The 17272-nt window shown below is 46.0% G+C and overlaps 3 protein-coding genes and 1 long non-coding RNA gene across 5 annotated transcripts; 2 read left to right on the top strand and 2 right to left on the bottom strand.

Annotated features, from left to right (window-relative positions):
* Positions 1–44: 44 nt before the first annotated feature.
* LOC142892636 (uncharacterized) lies at positions 45–4585 on the top strand. The gene is made up of 9 exons (XM_076032854.1): positions 45–290; positions 991–1104; positions 1204–2880; positions 2988–3087; positions 3169–3317; positions 3409–3521; positions 3612–3701; positions 3797–3919; positions 4031–4585. The coding sequence occupies exons 1-9, from the start codon at positions 236–238 to the stop codon at positions 4154–4156; spliced, it is 2547 nt and encodes an 848-aa protein (XP_075888969.1). The 5' UTR covers positions 45–235; the 3' UTR covers positions 4157–4585.
* glod5 (glyoxalase domain containing 5) lies at positions 4351–6348 on the bottom strand. Its single transcript, XM_076032853.1, has 4 exons — positions 6190–6348; positions 5630–5785; positions 5291–5446; positions 4351–5173 (listed from the first exon to the last, which is right to left on the bottom strand). The coding sequence occupies exons 1-4, from the start codon at positions 6244–6246 to the stop codon at positions 5030–5032; spliced, it is 513 nt and encodes a 170-aa protein (XP_075888968.1). The 5' UTR covers positions 6247–6348; the 3' UTR covers positions 4351–5029.
* An 838-nt stretch (positions 6349–7186) lies between these two features.
* rlim (ring finger protein, LIM domain interacting) lies at positions 7187–14604 on the bottom strand. 2 transcript variants are annotated; one of them, XM_076032847.1, is made up of 4 exons: positions 14447–14604; positions 12925–13158; positions 11640–11744; positions 7187–11549 (listed from the first exon to the last, which is right to left on the bottom strand). In XM_076032847.1, the coding sequence occupies exons 2-4, from the start codon at positions 13091–13093 to the stop codon at positions 9622–9624; spliced, it is 2202 nt and encodes a 733-aa protein (XP_075888962.1). In that variant the 5' UTR covers positions 13094–13158; positions 14447–14604; the 3' UTR covers positions 7187–9621. The 2 variants fall into 2 exon arrangements, with proteins under 2 accessions (XP_075888962.1, XP_075888964.1); XM_076032849.1 differs by lacking the exon at positions 14447–14604 and adding an exon at positions 13731–14418.
* LOC142892637 (uncharacterized) lies at positions 13395–16381 on the top strand. Its single transcript, XR_012927470.1, has 2 exons — positions 13395–13786; positions 14578–16381. It is a non-coding gene; the product is annotated as an uncharacterized LOC142892637 (long non-coding RNA).
* The last annotated feature ends 891 nt before the right edge of the window (positions 16382–17272 follow it).

Raw genomic sequence — 17272 nt, forward strand, 5'->3', positions numbered from 1 at the left:
CATTCATTCATTCATTCAAACGTTTCGTTTATCGAGTGAGCGATCACATTGCGGAGGTTTCCAACTGCCCGGCTCACTCAAGCAACGGATCACGTTTCGTAGCTGTCACGTTTGTTTGTCCGCCCCCGCCTTTCCTCCTCTCCCCTCCGCCTCTCGAGAGTGATGACGTCGCACACAAACGCCGGATAAAAAGCGCACCTTCGCGTCCGCTCGCCGCTGTGAATCAGCTGCAGCGATGGCACAGAGTCGCTCCCTGCATGCGTCCGTCGGCATCCTGCTCGTCGCTGGAGGTAAAGCTCTCCTCCATACTATCGGCGTCGCACTGCCTGTTTCTCTGTTGTCGACGACAACTTGTCGTCATTTTTTTACTAACTTCTTGGCTTTGTCTTTCGTTGTGGTAGCTTTATTTTTTATTTTTTACTGGTTATCGTGTTTGTTCTTAGTGTCACGTAGGGCTGCCTAAAGCTGATTTTCGCAGTTGGTGACAATGTTGACAAAGACAAAGTACTGAGAGAAAAAGACAGAGCTTTCGCAAAATTAGCTCTTGGGAGGCACGTTATGAAGTTTTGAATTATGAAGAGAGGCCTATCACACACACACACACACATATATATATATATATATATATATATATATATATATATATATATATATATATATATATATATATATATATATATGTATATATATATATATATATATATACATATATATATATATATTTTTTTTAATTATTCGCTTTGCTTCAGATAAAAATAAATCACTATTATTATTATTATTATTATTATTAATAATAATAATAATAATAATAATAATAATAATAATAATAATAATAATAATAATAATGGGAAGTTTAAACTGAAATATTTTCCACCTTTTCAAAAAGTTATTGGAAAGATTTTTTTTTTTTTTTTTTCATTTCTCTTCTTTTTTTTTTTACTTGTAAACATTGAAGCAGCAGGTGGCTCTAGTCTGTGTTTTCTTTTATAGGCTCTCTACTGCTTTTGGTAAACAACTATGCCAACTCAGATGGAAGGAACCTCATCCCCCACACTGCACTGGGGATTCTCCTCCTCATCATCGCCCTCCTCTTGGCCTACGCAGGTCGGCCCTGCTGTTTGATCCATGCTCAGCCTTTGAGTCTGTTTACTAAGCGCTCCCTCTTGAAACTGATTCCTCTCTCCTTGTAACTGTCTCCTCCAGGCGTCTGCTGCAGTTTGCAGCCTGGCCAACTGTTCTCCGCTCTGTGTTTGACCATCTCCGCCCTGTGGTGCGGTTCTGGTCTGGTCTACATCCTGCTGGGTCAAGGCCTGCTGCAGCCCACCGAGCTGAGATCAGCCCTGATCCCAGGCCTGGCAGCGTTTACGTTAGCCTTGCTCGTCATGTCTGGCGTAGCTGTCGCAGCGAAGAAAACGGTCCTGTTCCTCGTCGCTCTCGGCATTTCCCTTGCGTGCGCCCACCAGATTGCCAGTTTGTCGGTCGCCAGGTTCGGCCAGTCGGCCACGGCTGCTTGCTACCTCGTTGTCTGTCTCGTCTGTTTCTACTTTGGATCCGGACGGCTGCTGTCCACCGTCAGTCATGGAAGGGTGAGCCTTCCAGGCACAGGCCTGCAAGACAAAACCACTGTGTCTTCTGCGGGAAGCGGCTCGGTGTGCAACGATGCGGTGTCGGTAGGCCTGGTGATGAACCTGCTGTCTGCCTCCGTGTTAGTCTGCCCCCTGCTGGGCGTGGTCCCTCAGCTCTTTGTCGGCCACGTGCCCTGGTTGTGGACGGCGGGGGTCTTCCAACTCGCCGTGGTCGTCCTCTCCTACCGGGCCATGGACGCTCTGGCTGCCACTTTCTACGGCTTCACCGCACTTCTAAGGTTCGCAGAGGGCTACAGCGCCCTCCTGACTTTTTACTCCATCCAGCCGTCTTCCACCGTTCCCTTCCCTGTCGTTTTCGCCGTACTGTTCTCCATCCTGGCTCTGTTCACCTTTGAGAAGGGCCTCCTGGAGGGCATCTACCAGTTGTTCTTTGTAGCTTACTGCATTGCCATCGCAGCCCAACCTCAGGGATTCTTCCAAGGAGGCACGCAAGGGGTCCAGGGAGCCATATTTGTCGTCTCTGCCTGCATGCTTGCAATTACCGCATTCAATACGGTCTCCACTAGAATGATTCCCACAGGGAAGAGTTACTTTAAGGCCGTGGTGACAAAGATGCGACTCACACTCAAAGTTCCCAGCAAAGAGCTCCACGACCCTTACTTAGGCTATTCTAAGTATGCCGACGCTGAGGTGCTGGGCCACGCCTGCAGCGTTCTGGCTGCTTTTGCCATCACAGCCAGTCTTGGCGGCAGAGATCCCCTGTCTGTGCTGGTTCTGCCCTGGGTGGTGGTCGCCGGAGGGGCACTCCAGCTGCTCTGCGGCTCAGTGGCTTTTTCTCGAGGTAAAACATTTGAGAGCACCGTTTTCATTCTCTACGGGGTGATGTGGACCGTGTGGGGTCTGACGCGCTACGGCGGTCTGTACGGTCAAACCCGAGGGTTCAACATAGCCGTCGGGATCATTGGCTTCCTGCTGTTTAACAGCTTGGTGACCGTTGCGGCGCTGTTTCTAAGCGTCACCTGGTTTGCTTACACGCTCAGCTTCCAGCTCATCATTATTAGCTTCCTGCTGGACGCGGTGGGTTCGCTGCCCTACGGGTACGACATCGGGGTCACCATCATCTTCGGCCTCATTAGCTTCTATTGTTTCCTGTCACACATTTTTAATAGCAGCTTTGAGTCCCCGCAAATACCTTTAGGAAAACCTTTGATTAAACTGGGTGGGATTGGTGGGGGCGCTGATGTCTGTCCTCACCTTCCTGCCAACAAGGCCACGTCTGTGCAGCAGATTGCAGGTAAGAATCAGCTTCAGAAGTCAGAATCAATCTGGGAACAAAACAACCAATGGGCTCAGCAGTCTAAATTTTCTTCTTTCTGTTTTTGGTTCTTCTTCTACTTTCAGAAATCATGAAAAATGGCGGGATATGCGGAATGCCCACTGACACTGTCTACGTGCTGGTAGCAGCTTGCAACCGGCCCGAGGCGGTCGTAAAAGCTTACAAGTAGGTTCTGCTCCACCGCTAACTGAGTGTAAAAGCTGATCCTGCCTCAGTATTGCCTTCAATGACTTACTTTGACCTTAGGGTGAAGAAGCAGGCGCAGGACCGACCCATGTCCATGTGGATTTCGTCCATCAAGCAGCTGGAGCCAGTGCGACACCTGCTGAGCCCTCTGCTCCTGGACTTCATGGCGGCTGCGTGGCCCTCCTCCATTAGCATGGTCATACCAAGAGGTATTGTGTCTACACCAGTGCACGTATTGAGTGTCCTGTTTTGCAATTATAATGTCATAATATAAAATATATATATTTTTTAATCACACAGGCCCTTGGTTGGACATCTTCGGTTTAGGGGATGCAGCAAATCACATTGGCACCCCCCAAAGCATCGCCATCAGAAACCCAGACTGCTCCATTGCAACACACCTCATTCATCAGGCAAGACCCTCAGCAGTACATGTCTGAAAAGGAATGAATCTTGCCTGCAAAAGTTAATTTTGTAAATAAAGTTATTCTGTTTGAATATAGGTGGGGCCGATCGCCGTTACCTCTGCCAACCCAACTGGTGAAGCTGACACAACTCACCACAATCAAGTCTTTGCTAAGCTGGGCAAAAAGGTGAGGACAATATGTTTGTTTGTTTTGTTTTTTGAGTAGCAGCAGATTCTTTTTTTTTTTATCACATTCAATTGTTTAAAACCATTTTTTGTTAGGTTGACGGGGTGCTATGTGACGGCGCCTCCCCAGAGAACATTGCGTCTACTGTTGTCGACTGCACGAAAATTGAAACGGGGCAGATTGGTTTCTTCAGAGTGGGACTTATTCCAAAATCCAAGGTAATACATCTCCTTCTTCTTTTCTCACTGACTGAAGACAATTTCCTTCACCTTGCGTCGGCTTTTGCACCTTTTTTCCCTCAATGTATTTATTTGTGCTACTTTTTGCAGGTTCTTCGAATCTTTGAGGCGGTACAGAGAAAACACAGACAGGGGCAAACAAATGTTGCTTTTGAGTATGATCAGATTCTGCTAAACACACAAAGTGACAGACCTCCCGAAGAGGAAGACTCGTGAGGAGGAAGTGGATTCTCTGCACCTTCCACAGGTTCACCTGAGCAGTGTTACCCTTGAAAATAAGTTGAAGTATGGGAAAAAAAAAAAAAAAAAAAGAAGGTGCTTCAGAGGTTTCCATCGTTGCAGAAGTGCAGAAGAGTCCATCGACACTTGAGAACCCAACCTGTTTATATCTTCTGGATGCCAAAGCAATATTTGCTTGTTTTTGTTTTGTTTTTTATTCCAACTGCACTGTCAACTTTAAATTGAAATCAACAAAGCAGCAGCAGATAGTCCCAAAAATAAATGCTGCTGCTCATTGATTCAATGAATAAAATATATATTTTGTACACTAATTTATGATAAATCTGATCAGTCGTGCATTTTAATGCCCTTGATTTTTAAAAGTAATGTTGACTAAATATTTAATAAACAATGTTGAAAGGGAAACAGTGAATTCTTGTCTTTTAATGCTTTTTCTGCAAGAGATTAAAACACTTTGTTAACATTGAATGAAGACCACAGGAGGTTTTAAGTGATGTTTTTACGTTGCAATTATGTCAAAACAATTTCACACAACACAAGTGTTTTAATCAGCAAAAGTTTTCATTTCTTTAAAAGAGGGATTGTAATGAGACCGATAAAAAATATTTAAAATAAATGGCAAACAAGACCAAAATTTAACACCATCACAGAGCCAACTTTGTGAATGAGTGTGTGTGTGCGTGTTTCATGCATTCAGAACACGTTGACACTTCAGTGTCTGGAAGTTGGAGTGTCACTCATGCAGCATAAAATCAGGAAGTGACTTAAATAAACAAAGGTCTTTTTAAATATTTATGTAAAACCTCTATCCAAGAAGTTAATGCACATACAAACACACTTAGAAAGACCTTAAGAGGATCCGTCTGATGGCGGCTGGTTATAGTTTGATACTTCAATGAGATTTTGGTCTGGATCTCTGAAGTAAAGAGACGTGATACTCCCCACAGCTCCACTCCTCTGCACTGGACCCTCCTCAATCTGGACCCCGCATGTCTACGGAAAAAAAAAAACAGCCGACTCTAACCCTCGTACCAAGATACAGTAACTAGATGACAGGATGAATGCAACTCTTGTTTGCTTGCTTGCTTGCTTGTTGGCGTGAGACTTTACCTGAAGATGTGCAGCGACTGTGGCCAGAGGGGTTCTGGTGATGAGACATAGGTCTGCAGAGCCAGAAGTCGGACGTCTGGCTTTAGGTTCGAACTCCTTACCCAGCTGGTGGAGATTGAACTTCTGTTGTCCGAACCCCAGGGCTTTACGATCCCCCTGGATACGACAGAGAGAACAGGTGCCTGAGTGTTGAAGTCAACTAGTATATATAGTCAAAGACTGCCATCTAGTGGTTGGGTTCAGTCAAGGCTGAAGCCAGGAATGGCGTGCTCGATGGAGAAGAAAGTAAAAAGAAATTGATGCGTAAAAAAAAAGGGGGGGGGGATGCCGCTGTCACACCTTGAAGGTGACGACCTCCATGCCAAGGACTGAAGTGTAAAACTTGATGGTGTCGGGCACACTTTTCACAGTCAAAACCAGATGGTCCAGATGGCTCACTTCCACTGGACATGAGCTTTTGAATTGGACATGTCCAACTTGCTGGTTGGACACTCTCTGGAAGACACGGTAACATGGAATAAAGAGAGGAGAAGAAAAACCAACCCATGCATACATAAATATTGACATCAATTATCATTATTTAATGAGCATGCTTCTCTACGGAATTAACAGCGCCGCAGTGATCAAAGTCCAAACCGAGCAACACGTTGCGATTTATTCATAGCTTGGAGCCACTTTGTCGTGAAACGGGAGATTAACCGCGAGTGGAAAAGTCAGGTGGAACAAACGTGAGTGCGGGGCGATGTTCTTGCGTCGTAACTTTCGGACTACTGATTTTGGAATCGTCAAAAACAAAAATCTCCGCCGGATCTTCGCAGGATTGTTGCCAGGTAAAGGACAAACCAAAATGTACTTGGGGAAACAATCGCCGAGGTTGTGTTTAGGAAGCCGCGATTTACCTGCACACAGGTCTTCTGAAGGAGCCACAGCCGACCGCCGACTCTGCTGAACACCATCGTTGCAAACGTCTGGCAGCAGGGGAAACTTACTTCCTTGTTGTGCCTCTGCGATCCCTGGATTACAGCACCGACTTGCGGTCAAAGAGGGAACTAACGGGTTTCCAACGATACCGTTGTTGACAATTCTATGATTGACAGTGTTTTTTTTTGTTTTTGTTTTTGTTTTTTAAGTGTTTGGTGTTGTTAATCGATAAGAGAACTCATCAAAAAAGTCTCTTATTTCAGTTTTACTCCCCCCCGATGTTTATTTTGATAAAACCACACATTCAAGTGACACTAATGAATCATACATTCTGAAAGCCCCGCTTGCACTGAAAAAAAGAGGGTCTAGGGTTGAGATTAAACAGCCCAGGCTGCAGGGGGTTAAGTCCAGAACTGACAATGAAACACCACCGAACACGAGAGCTTGTTAAAACAGGAAATGGAACAGGAACATTATAGCTTCAATGTTATTTATGCTGTATTTTTAGAACCTGTCAATTGAAGAAAGGCACAACTATTTTCTCTTTCTTAAATGCGTGTGTGGTGAGGGCAAGTTTGAGGGGGTGAGGGGCGTCTTTCATTTTCATTCCTCCACAAGTCCAAAAGGGAATTAATAGGTGTGGAAATACAGCACATCGACAAAGTATTTACAGCGCTTCACCCTTTCCAAAGTAACAGCCTCACTCCAAAATGGATGTAATTATTTTTTTCCCCTCAAAATTCTACGCACAACACCCCATAATGACAATGTGGAAAAAATGAAGTGCTGTGAAAACTTTCTGGATGCACTGCAATAATGAATGTGTTGATGCAAACATGTATATAAAACTAGGTTTGATCAGTTTTGTGAACGTGGTCATAAGTAATATAAGTTAATTTTGTGCATTTAAAAAAAACAAAAAAAAAACATCACACCCACAATACACTGCACAAAAGGAGTACCTGCAATGCACTGTAAAGCATGAACTTGTTTAATTCAGAGACTAGTTTCATTGAACACCCAGTTAACATATTGCGCTGAGTGGGTCACACAGCAAGGCCTATTAGATAACATACAAGTAATTATTTCTGGTATTCAACAACAACGTCTTGCAATCAAACTGTTAAGTCCCACAGTGCGATAATAAGTGTGGGCGAGGAAATCAAATCAAATCAAAACATCAGTATTAAGAAAAGGGCTACCTGCTGCGTAGCCTCGGTAAAACTAGACAGCCGATTTTGACCTCCTGTTTGGATTCAGGAATGTAAGAGATTAACACAAGTGATGTTTTAAGGGTTTAGTAACATTAATACAATAGTATGCTATAACAACCAGACCGTAAGAGGAACAGACAACGGGACAGCATGGCAAAGGCGGCGAAGGCTTTTTAAATTTGAGGTCACGTCGTCAATTTCTTCCGGTTTGCTATTTTTTGGATTGTGTCTGCTGACAACGACAGAATACATTTTTACTTTCAGGCTGCAGTTCCACGTGGTGGCCTGTCTTGCACTCTGACATGGAAGGCTCTGCGCAAAGGCAGAAGGGTTCATAGGGTGTCCATCATGACTATATAGTGTCAAAATAAGCCTTACTTAAACAGGACAGTAACTAATTGCCGTCATTTGCTCGTGGCAAACCGTTGGAATTGAGAACCAAGACGTAAGATGAGGTCCCAGATGTAATAAGGCATGACTGAATTTTGTATTTCATCGCTGCCTGAAAGAAAGAATTCATGGGTCTATAACTGAAGATGACACAATACAATTGTGGAAACATAAAAACAGAACATTAATTTGCAGATAACAGAACAGGGTTATGGCCAAGCTCATTAAAAACGGGGAACATTAATAAAATAAAATAAAAAACTGAAAAATTTCATACCTTGAAAGAAGCAAAGGCTAATTTTACATGATTCCTTTATTTTTTTTTTGTTTTCTCTTGTTTTGAAGGTGAGACCAACAACATGCTCACGTCTCGACATCAACCCAATTTTCACTACCAATACTGAGACATCCAGTAATTACACCCCTCAATTATGTTCAATGGTTAAGAAAAAATAAAGACAACAGATGCTTCCCAAATCTTCCCTTGCTGGATTTATTCGGCACCTGCACCTGTACATTTTACTTTTAAAACTATTTAGTACTTGGAGAATTTTTAATTGTATATGCCACTTTAAAATAGTATTTCATTTCTTACAGGTGAATAAAAAATGAGCATACAAGACACAATGTAAATGTCAAGCCAGTTGATGTTTTACATCTTTTAAGACATCATCATCTCGTCGCCGTGAACAACAATATGTCCTGTTACAGAATGCTCTGATAAAGTGTAATGGAGGACACCACCAGCCTAATAATCTTCATGAGATAACTTAAAAACCCAAACAAACTCAGTGATCCAAAGTATGATTCCAAATTATTTTTTTACAAGCTTATTTACAGCTAATACTTTAAACTGGTATAATAGTAAAAAAAAAGAAAAGAAAAAAAAAAACAGAAACAAAAAACACAGTCCTAATATCAAACAACTGGGCCCAATCCTATTTCTTATTTTTACCCCTACCACTTGACCGACAGAAGACAGAGTCGGAGTGAACACGAACTTCAACAACCCAGTCTGCCATCGTCACCGGGCTACGACGGTGTTACTGAAGCAGATGTGATGCTGTTGCCAGAGATGCGGCGGGTCGCCACTCTTCTCCGGTCCGCAGCCGTCCTTCTGTCACGACGGCGCCAGGAAGGGCAGGAGGACAAGATTAATATATGCCAATTGACAAACCGAGGCATTGGAAGAGGCAATTTCTTTTTTTTTTTCTCCATTTGACTTATGAATGGGGATACAAATCATTGGTACGACAACAAATAGATAACGGTGGTTGTTGTAACGTAAAAGTCCTTATTAATGGTATTCTATGTACAGTGAGTGCTGAACAAGCGATCTCAAAAGCCTTCATTAGAGCCGTGTGCGCCCCAGGTAGAGTTTTGTTTCAAATGCCATTTGGCTCCGAGACTTCACCCTCACTCTCTCATCCCTTCATGAAAACACGGACGGTGCAAAACGGAGAGCTAAACTGGTCGGTGCGAGGGGTGAAATTGGACTGAGCCCAGGTATATAGAGTGCCGGTACAAAAACAGGAACATGTGCCGTTTCCACCTGCAGGTCTGAAGCGATTGTGAGTGAGGGGATTCTTTATGAAAAACGTGTTAACTCGAGGGCACGGAGGGACAAAATGCAATCGACTGCTTGGTCACTGCAGGGGTTTCAAACAGCATGCGTTGTTTGCACACAATTTTAGACTTCGTACGGGTTCTACTAAAAAGCCGAATAAGCCCCGATGTCGTCGTAAAAAGCCTCCTTCAAACCTGGGATAACAGTTTGCATGGGTCGGGTCGGGTCGGGTCACGGAGCTACACCACGCTCTCCCGGTTGGCCGACACCAACACGGCCCGGCGGCAGATGGGGCAGGTGGAGTTCTCCGACAGCCAGCGGTCGATGCAGTGAACGTGGTACTCGTGCGAGCAGGGCAGCTTGCGCAGCTTGTTGCCCTCGGCGTACTCTGTGATGCAGACGCTGCACGTCTTCAGCGCGTCGCTCTCGCCGAAGTTGCGCATGGACAGGTTGTCGATCTGCTCTTTGGTCAGTCCTTGGGGCTGGTCCTCGTCGTCGTCGTTCAGGAGGAAGAAGTGGGCGAGGCGCAGGAAGGGCAGCGAGCTGGGCTCCTCCAGGCGAATGGGCTGCCGGGCCCGGGCCCGGACGCCGCCGGTGGGCAGGCCGCCGTCCGCCTCGCTCAGAGCCGCGCCCGCTCTGCCCCCGGCGGCGGCGGCGGCAGCAGCAGCGGCGGCTGCGGCGGCGGCGGCGGCAGCTGCGGCGGCCGCGGGTTCGTCTTCCACCTCTACAGGGGGCGCGGCGGCAGCCGAGGTGTCGGCGCCGCTGAGGACGCCCTCCAGGTCCGGGGGGGTGTTACCCCCGCGGTTGGAATCTAAAGAGTCGGAGTCTGAGTCCATGAGGTAGCCGAGCTCACCGAAGCCGGTCATGATCTGCCGAATCATCGACTGGAGGGCCATGGAGGTGGCCTCCCCCAGGCCCGCGTCGGAGATCCTGCGGATGGGGATGCGGATTGTGCTAACGTACGTCCTCACGCCTGCGCGTTCAGAGCGCGAAAAGGTCCTGCGGAAGCCGCCCCGCTCGCTCTCGTACAGAAACGTGTTGTTGGAGTTCTGGGAGCGCGAGCGGGTGCGGTTGGCGATGCTGTCCCTCTGGCGGTACTCGCCGGGGCGCACGCGCCGCACCTGCAGGTCGAGCATGATGGTGGGGGGCCGGCGTCCCGCGGCGGCCCCCTCCGCCTGGGCGGCTTCACCCTCCTGTGCCGGTGCAGCGCTGGGAGCCTCGGCGGGCGACTCCGCCTCCGGCCCGGACGGCTGGACCTCGGCGTCGGCGATGCCCGGCCCGGGGAGGAGGTGCTGCTGAGTCCGAGAGGCCGCCTCCACCTGCGGTGGGGGGGCGGCAGCGCTGACAGGGGGGCTGGGGCCTAGTGGGACGGGAACGTGGCGAGGGCTGGGGAGACCGTCCATCTGGTCCAGGTTGAGCGGGGAGCGGCTGCGGGCCGTGCGGGCCCTCGTCCTCCGCGGCTCCGGGCTGCGGCTGCGTGCTCTCCTCAGGCCGCGGCGCGCCGGGGGGGAAGGCGGCGGTGGCGGCGCGGCCGGGGAGGGCGGCGAGCTCGGCAGCTCCTCCAAAATCTCTTGCGAAACCACCTCCTCCAGTTCCGGTTCCGGCTCGACGATGACGGCCAGCTCTTCCACAACTGGCTCTTCCACTACGTCGGTTTCCATTTGCACTGGCGGCGTGGCGTTTTCCGCCACCTCCTGGGACTCGACGGACACCTCGGGAGCTTCCTCAGGAACTTCCTCGGGAACTTCCTCGGGAACTTCCTCGGGAGTGTCTTCAGGAGTTTCCTCAGGAACTTCCACAGGAACTTCCACAGGAGCTTCCACAGGAGCTTCTTCGGGAGCTTCCTCGGGAGCTTCCTCGGGAGCTTCTTCGGGAGCTTCTTCGGGAGCTTCTTCGGGAGTCTCTTCGGGAGTCTCTTCGGGAGTCTCTGCGGTCTGCGGTGCCGGCTGCCCCTCGGCGGCCGCCTGCTGCTCAGCCAGGTCGCGGTTCACGCGGATCTCCAGACTGAAGCGGAAATCGCCGCTGCTCGGGTTTGTGTGGCTCACGGCCCGCCACGACTGGTTCCCGTGGTGGCCACTCCTGGTCGTGTTTCCTGTTCGCCTCACGGTGTTCAGCCAGTCCAAAAGGCTGTCTCCATTGGCGGGATCCTCGGGATTCTCCGGCGGTTCTGAAAACGAGCAGGTTGAAATTGAGCAATGGTACTTCGGGGATGTTAATATTAAAAGGGTCGGAGTGTCTGAGAGAAAAGCAGCCGTACCAACTGGCTCCTCTACAGGTTCTGTGGTCGGGGCGCTGCTCTGCTGTTCTGGGCCATCTTTGATTTGCTGAAGTCGACTGAACAGCTCATCTTCTGTTAGCTCGCCTGGAATATTTTACACAGAAAATTGCACAAAATTAGTCTGCCTTTATAGTGAAGCTTTGATGACTCCTCCAAAAATCCTCTTCAGAAGTTTGACCTCGAATGCAGACTGCAAGGAAGACACTGCACAAATGTTCAAGGGCAGGAAAGGAAAAGAAATGTTGCGGTTTGCACTGCATTACAGCTGTTAGGTGTTCTTCGAACACAGCAACAGGACAAGACTGAAAACCTCCAGACTTACCAGGGCATGCCACTGTCCCTTCAATGCCCTCTCGTTGTAGGGTGCTCCACTAAAGGATGCTCCACATTTACTTTCCCCTTTCCACTGTCCTGGGACAGAAACGGATTGGGCGTCTTCAGTGATCTACAGGCTGTCGCAATTTTCAGCACAGACAGAAACTAGAAATTGCTGCATGGGATGGTCATGTGTCTAAAATATGTTGAAAATGATTCTAAAGGGACGCCAGCCACATGATAAAACACCATAATCAACTGAAATAATTAAATAATTAAATAAAATAATTAAAATACAGAAATCAAATCATAAAATACCACAGAAAGAAAAAATATGTGAAAAAGTCCTGCAACACAAGGTCAGTTCTTTTAAAACCTCTCAACTCCAGAGCCTTGAGCTGCATATTTGGCCACAAACTGAAACACTACTTAATCTCTATGACTGTGTTTTGATAAGAGACAAGAGCTGTCCCTCCAAGGTCTCAAAATTACAGTTTGAAAATGGATAACGGATCCAAGCTGTGTCCTTGGCTTCCAAAGACAACAGCCGCCCTGTGTCTCCTGCTCATACAGTTAGGCCAGATCTTGACGGGTCAAAGTTTAACCAGACTGAACTTTGTCTCGGAACAGGGCTCGCAGTGAACCGAGGTGTTTCGCTGGATGCAGTAAATAAAATGGATCTCTACTACAACAGCCATCTGAAATGCTGGCTTTAAAAACCTCAGTTGGGCTGTTGACATTTCACGTCTAAAAAGGAGCCTCATGGTCCGTGCCATGCAAGGGAATATTGCATCATATTTGAAAACTGAATTCTAATGTTTATATTAAAGCCGTGGTGGATTCAACAGAATTCCCCTTTAGAAAAGATGGGTAGAGTGAAATGTTGAGGTTTTCACATGCAATGCTTCTTTCATCGAGGCGAGTGGAAAGAGAGCAAAACGTTTCTCACCTGGGGTGCCTAAAAGATTGTTGTCTCTCATGAGGCGATAGTCCTCGTCGCTGAGGTTGTTGACAAAGTGGTAGAAGGCCTCCTCCCTGCCCAGACGGTCCTGCTGCCATCTGCGCTGTGACTCCGGCTGGTCGCTGCCACTCTGCTCTAAACTGTCCGAGTCCTCCATTGATTCAGACAGGAGGGGGGGGGAGGGGAGCCGTTGGAAGTTATCCAATGTTTAGAAAAGTCCAGCTGCGGTATCAACGACATAGGACGTACATGAGTGACAGACGGACGGTCTTTTGACAAGACTCAGAATGGCCACATCAGTGTACAACAAGGAAGTGAGAGATCAAAGTCAATAGGTTCTAGTGAACTGGATGAAGCTATAATTCTATGATTTCATGTTTGCAGGACCAACAAAAAAAAAAAAAAAGGAGAGCTGGAGCAATTACTGACTAAATGGAGGGAGAGAGAGAGAGAGAGACAACTATGTTGATAACTGACGGTTGCTTTTCTCCCGAACCGAAACTACGTGAACAACTTGTTTATCTGCATCCCTTGTCAGCTGCGACACACATGTCAAACGATTGAGCTCTCTGACAGCTGAAGTGTCGTCAACTTAAAAACAAAACAACGCTCAAAACAGCCCAACGGAGTAACACAAAGAAACAAGGGGAAAACAGCAAGTACTAGCGTGGCTGTGCGTCGCCGATTGCAAGGCAACTGTGACAAGAACAAATGCAACGCCGCCTTGGTGCAAGATAATGTAATTGTTGCAGCATTTGTTTTCCAAGAACGTGGAAGAGATTCCTGCGCGTTACCTGTGGCAATGGGTGTTTATTGAACGCTAGTGGGGAACTTGGACAGTTGCAAATCTGTGAGTAAGTGTTATGTTTATCCAGGCACAGCTAAAAACAAAATGGCCATCACCTAGCTAAGCTTACGTTGTCTGGCGAGCCGTTAGCATCACTTGCGCTGCCAACATGACGAATTCGAACACTACGATCTAAAACTAAAGAGCCATTGTGTGGTAGCGGCTGACATACACTTATGGATTGGATGACCGAGACGTCACCCAATTTGTTGGTTCGGTAAAATCCACCGAAGAGTCAAACAACCCCAATGATCTTGAACTTTAACTGCGCTAAAGTCACTTAGCCTTTATGCTAACTAGCCGAAGGGCTAAAGCTACATTCACTTCCAATGGGGTTCCATCCAGGTTTCCACGATGAATGCTAATGATTTTTAATAGAAAACAGGTTTTACTGTGAAACACTTCGCACGAACAACAGGTTTCTGTTGTATGAAACAGACCGTTCATGTCGCGTAAAATTAAATGTGATTCCCGATTAAAAAAAAAAAAAACAACAACTACACAATTGATACCGTAAGCGAGCATTAACCAAGAAGACGACGTCAACCAGTGACGTCCACAACTAAAACCTCGCCAGAGAAAACAAGCTAAAATAAGCCAGCTCGTGAAAACAAACAGTTATAAGGACAGTGTGCTACGCCAAAGAGAACACTGTTGCGTTACCTGATTCGTGATTTCAACAGCAAGACAAATCTGGGGAACAAGTTCGTGTTTTTTTCTGTGGATGTTCAAACGTTACGAGCACGACTCGTTAGCTAGGTGCGACTTTCAGGATTCCATTTTCTTTCTTTTAGGAAGTCTACGACGCTTGTTCCGGAAACGGTTAAAAAACCCTCATTGCATCCTTGAAGGTAAACCCCGGCGCTGCAGCAGCCAACCACAGCGGGAGATGACGCGAGACGAGCGCTGACGACGCTGCCTGACAGACCTTACTCCGGGATTGTCGTTGTCCAGCGCCACGGCGATCTCAACGACGTGTGTTCGGAAGAACGCTGCATTGTGTGGCTGCAGCGTCACGATGTGGTTAGAAAAATAAACACCCAGCGCGTTAATGCACCGTGCCATTCCGACTGAATTTACTGCAGTGCCTTCAGAAGTGCTGTGCCTTTTTATTATTTTCTTCTTTTTTTTCCCCGGTAACAACACCAGTGTTGCTGTCACACATAACCGTCATTCCAGCCGTGGATGTTTGTGTCACCACCAGTATATATATGATGTCAGCTACATTGATTCCTCCACACCTGGTTTGGATAATGATCGCAGACCTTGCTTAACGGAAATAACCAGAAACAACCTGAATGTGTTAAAGGGATGGCCCTCGACACATTGTGTTTTTTTTTGTTTTTGTTTTGTCTTTTTAAATAATTGTTTACCCCTCTCCCAACCTATGGAAAAAAATTGAGTGATTTGACATTACCGACTTGGAAAAATAGTTCAAATTTGGAGTAAATTCCTCTCTGGTTAAAATTGCATTTGGTGTGATTGCATTTTTTTTCTCCCCCCTCAAACAAGGAAATATAGCAGTTTGCACAAATAATGATAAACAACAACAACAACAGCTCTTTCTGCAGAAAACACTTACACAAGAGTATAAGCTGAAGGAGATTCGTTGCTAACGCTTTGGCCAGCAGGGGCACGAATTTTAAAGCCAGTGATAAGGTGAACTCCGACATCCCTCCTTAAGAGTCACTGGAAGCCTGCGCAATAGATTAAAGCCACTGGTTTCACACACGTAGAACGCAGTTACGTCATGATCCCATTTCACAGCCAGTGCCTGAGAGGCATCAGATGCTGCCGTGTTTCTTTCATTCAGTTCTAATCTGCCAGGCGAACAAAGCGCATGTACCTGAGTAACTGTGCCGTTTGTGTCTAGCATGCCCGGAAATACAAGATTGCGCCTACATTTTAAAAGCATAATATGACGTTTAAAATATATATTTGTATGACGTACAAATATTTGAAATATATTTATGTCCGCATCCGTGGATGAGAAATAGTAGGTGGTACAAGGTTTCTTAAAGCCAGGTATTCTTTATCTCCGGCATCAGACATTCCATCTTATAATTTGCCCTCTTGCTTATCTGCTATGGGTGACTGAAGAACAAAAACAACGCTAATACCACCTGACAATTTCCGAGGCATACATCACAGGGCGTGTTTATGGTCTCGCACAGTGTCTGCAGCTCCAATTAAGGATGGCAGAATGAGTTGCGGCGTGGACCACAGCAGCACGGCACCGAGTTATGGATGAGCAGTCACTCTAGCAGGCCTGACCCTGTGTGCTAATTAGATATGGCATTAAAATAACATGAGCCGGTCGGACTTGTGCAGAAATTAAAATGACTCCACAAAAGAATCTCACAATGAAGACAGGGTAATTTAATTGGAGTTATTGGGAGTGTATTTATTTATTTTTATTTTTTTCACTATTTAATATTCTTCCTGACATGAAAATTTGCTGCTAGGACGGTTCACCATGGGACAGACTATTGACTGGGTATATAAAGATGAGGCCTCCTGGGAAGAAACATATTGAAGTCGCAGTCGGGCAGCTTCTTTTTAGCCTCATATTGATCTGTTACCTCTTGGATTGCTGGGGGGAGGGGGGGAATCACAAACAACACAAGAGGCTTTCGTGTCGGCAGTTACTGGCATTTTCTTAGCCATACCAAAGTTAATAAACCTACCTACCTACCCCCTATGTGTGTGTGTAATCATGACAGTGATGTTGCAGAGGGTGCATCCGCCTTTCTTTTCAAATCGTTTACATGGTGTAACAACAGGGTTCACTGCTTATCTTTCCATCTGTCAATAATCTGTCGTCCAGCCAATCCATCAAATCCTTTTGAGAAACTACATTATTGTCTTTTATGAACGATATATATTTACACATATATGAGTAACTGCATATGTGGTAAAAACATAACCCAACGCTCTTCAGAAAGCAGCATTCAAAATCTTATTTTAATTTGTATATTTACTCCATAAACATTATTACAAAACTCAGCAAGTTACCAATATTACATTATCACCATACAGGCTTGATCACAAATATTTAAAACCTTTGCAACAGTTACAACAAAAAATGAACAAAACAAAATAATACTCAAATAATTTACATGTAAATCTATAAAACAGCAAATTGTTCACAAATTATATTTTTTCCAGGTTTTCTTCTTTTTTTTAATCTTTGCTTATTTGTGTTTTGCACAGTAACACAACACTCTCACAACAAGATCATGGTCTTATTACAAAACTCCCAACAAAATGTAAATATTTCTAGTTTTCTGTTGATACTTTCATATTTTGGTTTTTAAAACCAGAAACGTGTCATTGTATATCCTTTCCACTGCCCACGGAGGCGCATAAAAGGTTACTCACACACACAAATACTTCACAGCACTTTCTAAGAAAAATATACACTTACAAAATATGTTACAAATTGGCACACAAAAAATATACAAGATTTTGTAGTGTCAAGAGTTCATT

The sequence above is a fragment of the Nelusetta ayraudi genome, unplaced genomic scaffold, assembly GCF_046127955.1.
Source record: "Nelusetta ayraudi isolate G7.1 ecotype Tasmania unplaced genomic scaffold, CSIRO-AGI_Nayr_v1 ptg000039l, whole genome shotgun sequence".
Taxonomy (NCBI): Eukaryota; Metazoa; Chordata; class Actinopteri; order Tetraodontiformes; family Monacanthidae; genus Nelusetta; species Nelusetta ayraudi.

Bases quoted from the DNA above. Each gene is read 5' to 3' on its own strand.
- rlim (XM_076032847.1), bottom strand. From the start codon at position 13,093: ATGGAGGACTCGGACAGTTTAGAGCAGAGTGGCAGCGACCAGCCGGAG. The intron at 11,745-12,924 runs GTGAGAAACGTT...AAAATATTCCAG, and splicing joins CAATCTTTTAGGCACCCCAG to GCGAGCTAACAGAAGATGAG. The intron at 11,550-11,639 runs GTACGGCTGCTT...GCTCGTTTTCAG, and splicing joins ACCTGTAGAGGAGCCAGTTG to AACCGCCGGAGAATCCCGAG.
- glod5 (XM_076032853.1), bottom strand. From the start codon at position 6,246: ATGGTGTTCAGCAGAGTCGGCGGTCGGCTGTGGCTCCTTCAGAAGACC. The intron at 5,786-6,189 runs GTAAATCGCGGC...CGTGTCTTCCAG, and splicing joins TTCAGAAGACCTGTGTGCAG to AGAGTGTCCAACCAGCAAGT. The intron at 5,174-5,290 runs GTAAAGTCTCAC...TTTTTTCCGTAG, and splicing joins CAGTCGCTGCACATCTTCAG to ACATGCGGGGTCCAGATTGA.
- LOC142892636 (XM_076032854.1), top strand. From the start codon at position 236: ATGGCACAGAGTCGCTCCCTGCATGCGTCCGTCGGCATCCTGCTCGTC. The intron at 3,522-3,611 runs GCAAGACCCTCA...GTTTGAATATAG, and splicing joins CAACACACCTCATTCATCAG to GTGGGGCCGATCGCCGTTAC. The intron at 3,920-4,030 runs GTAATACATCTC...TACTTTTTGCAG, and splicing joins GACTTATTCCAAAATCCAAG to GTTCTTCGAATCTTTGAGGC.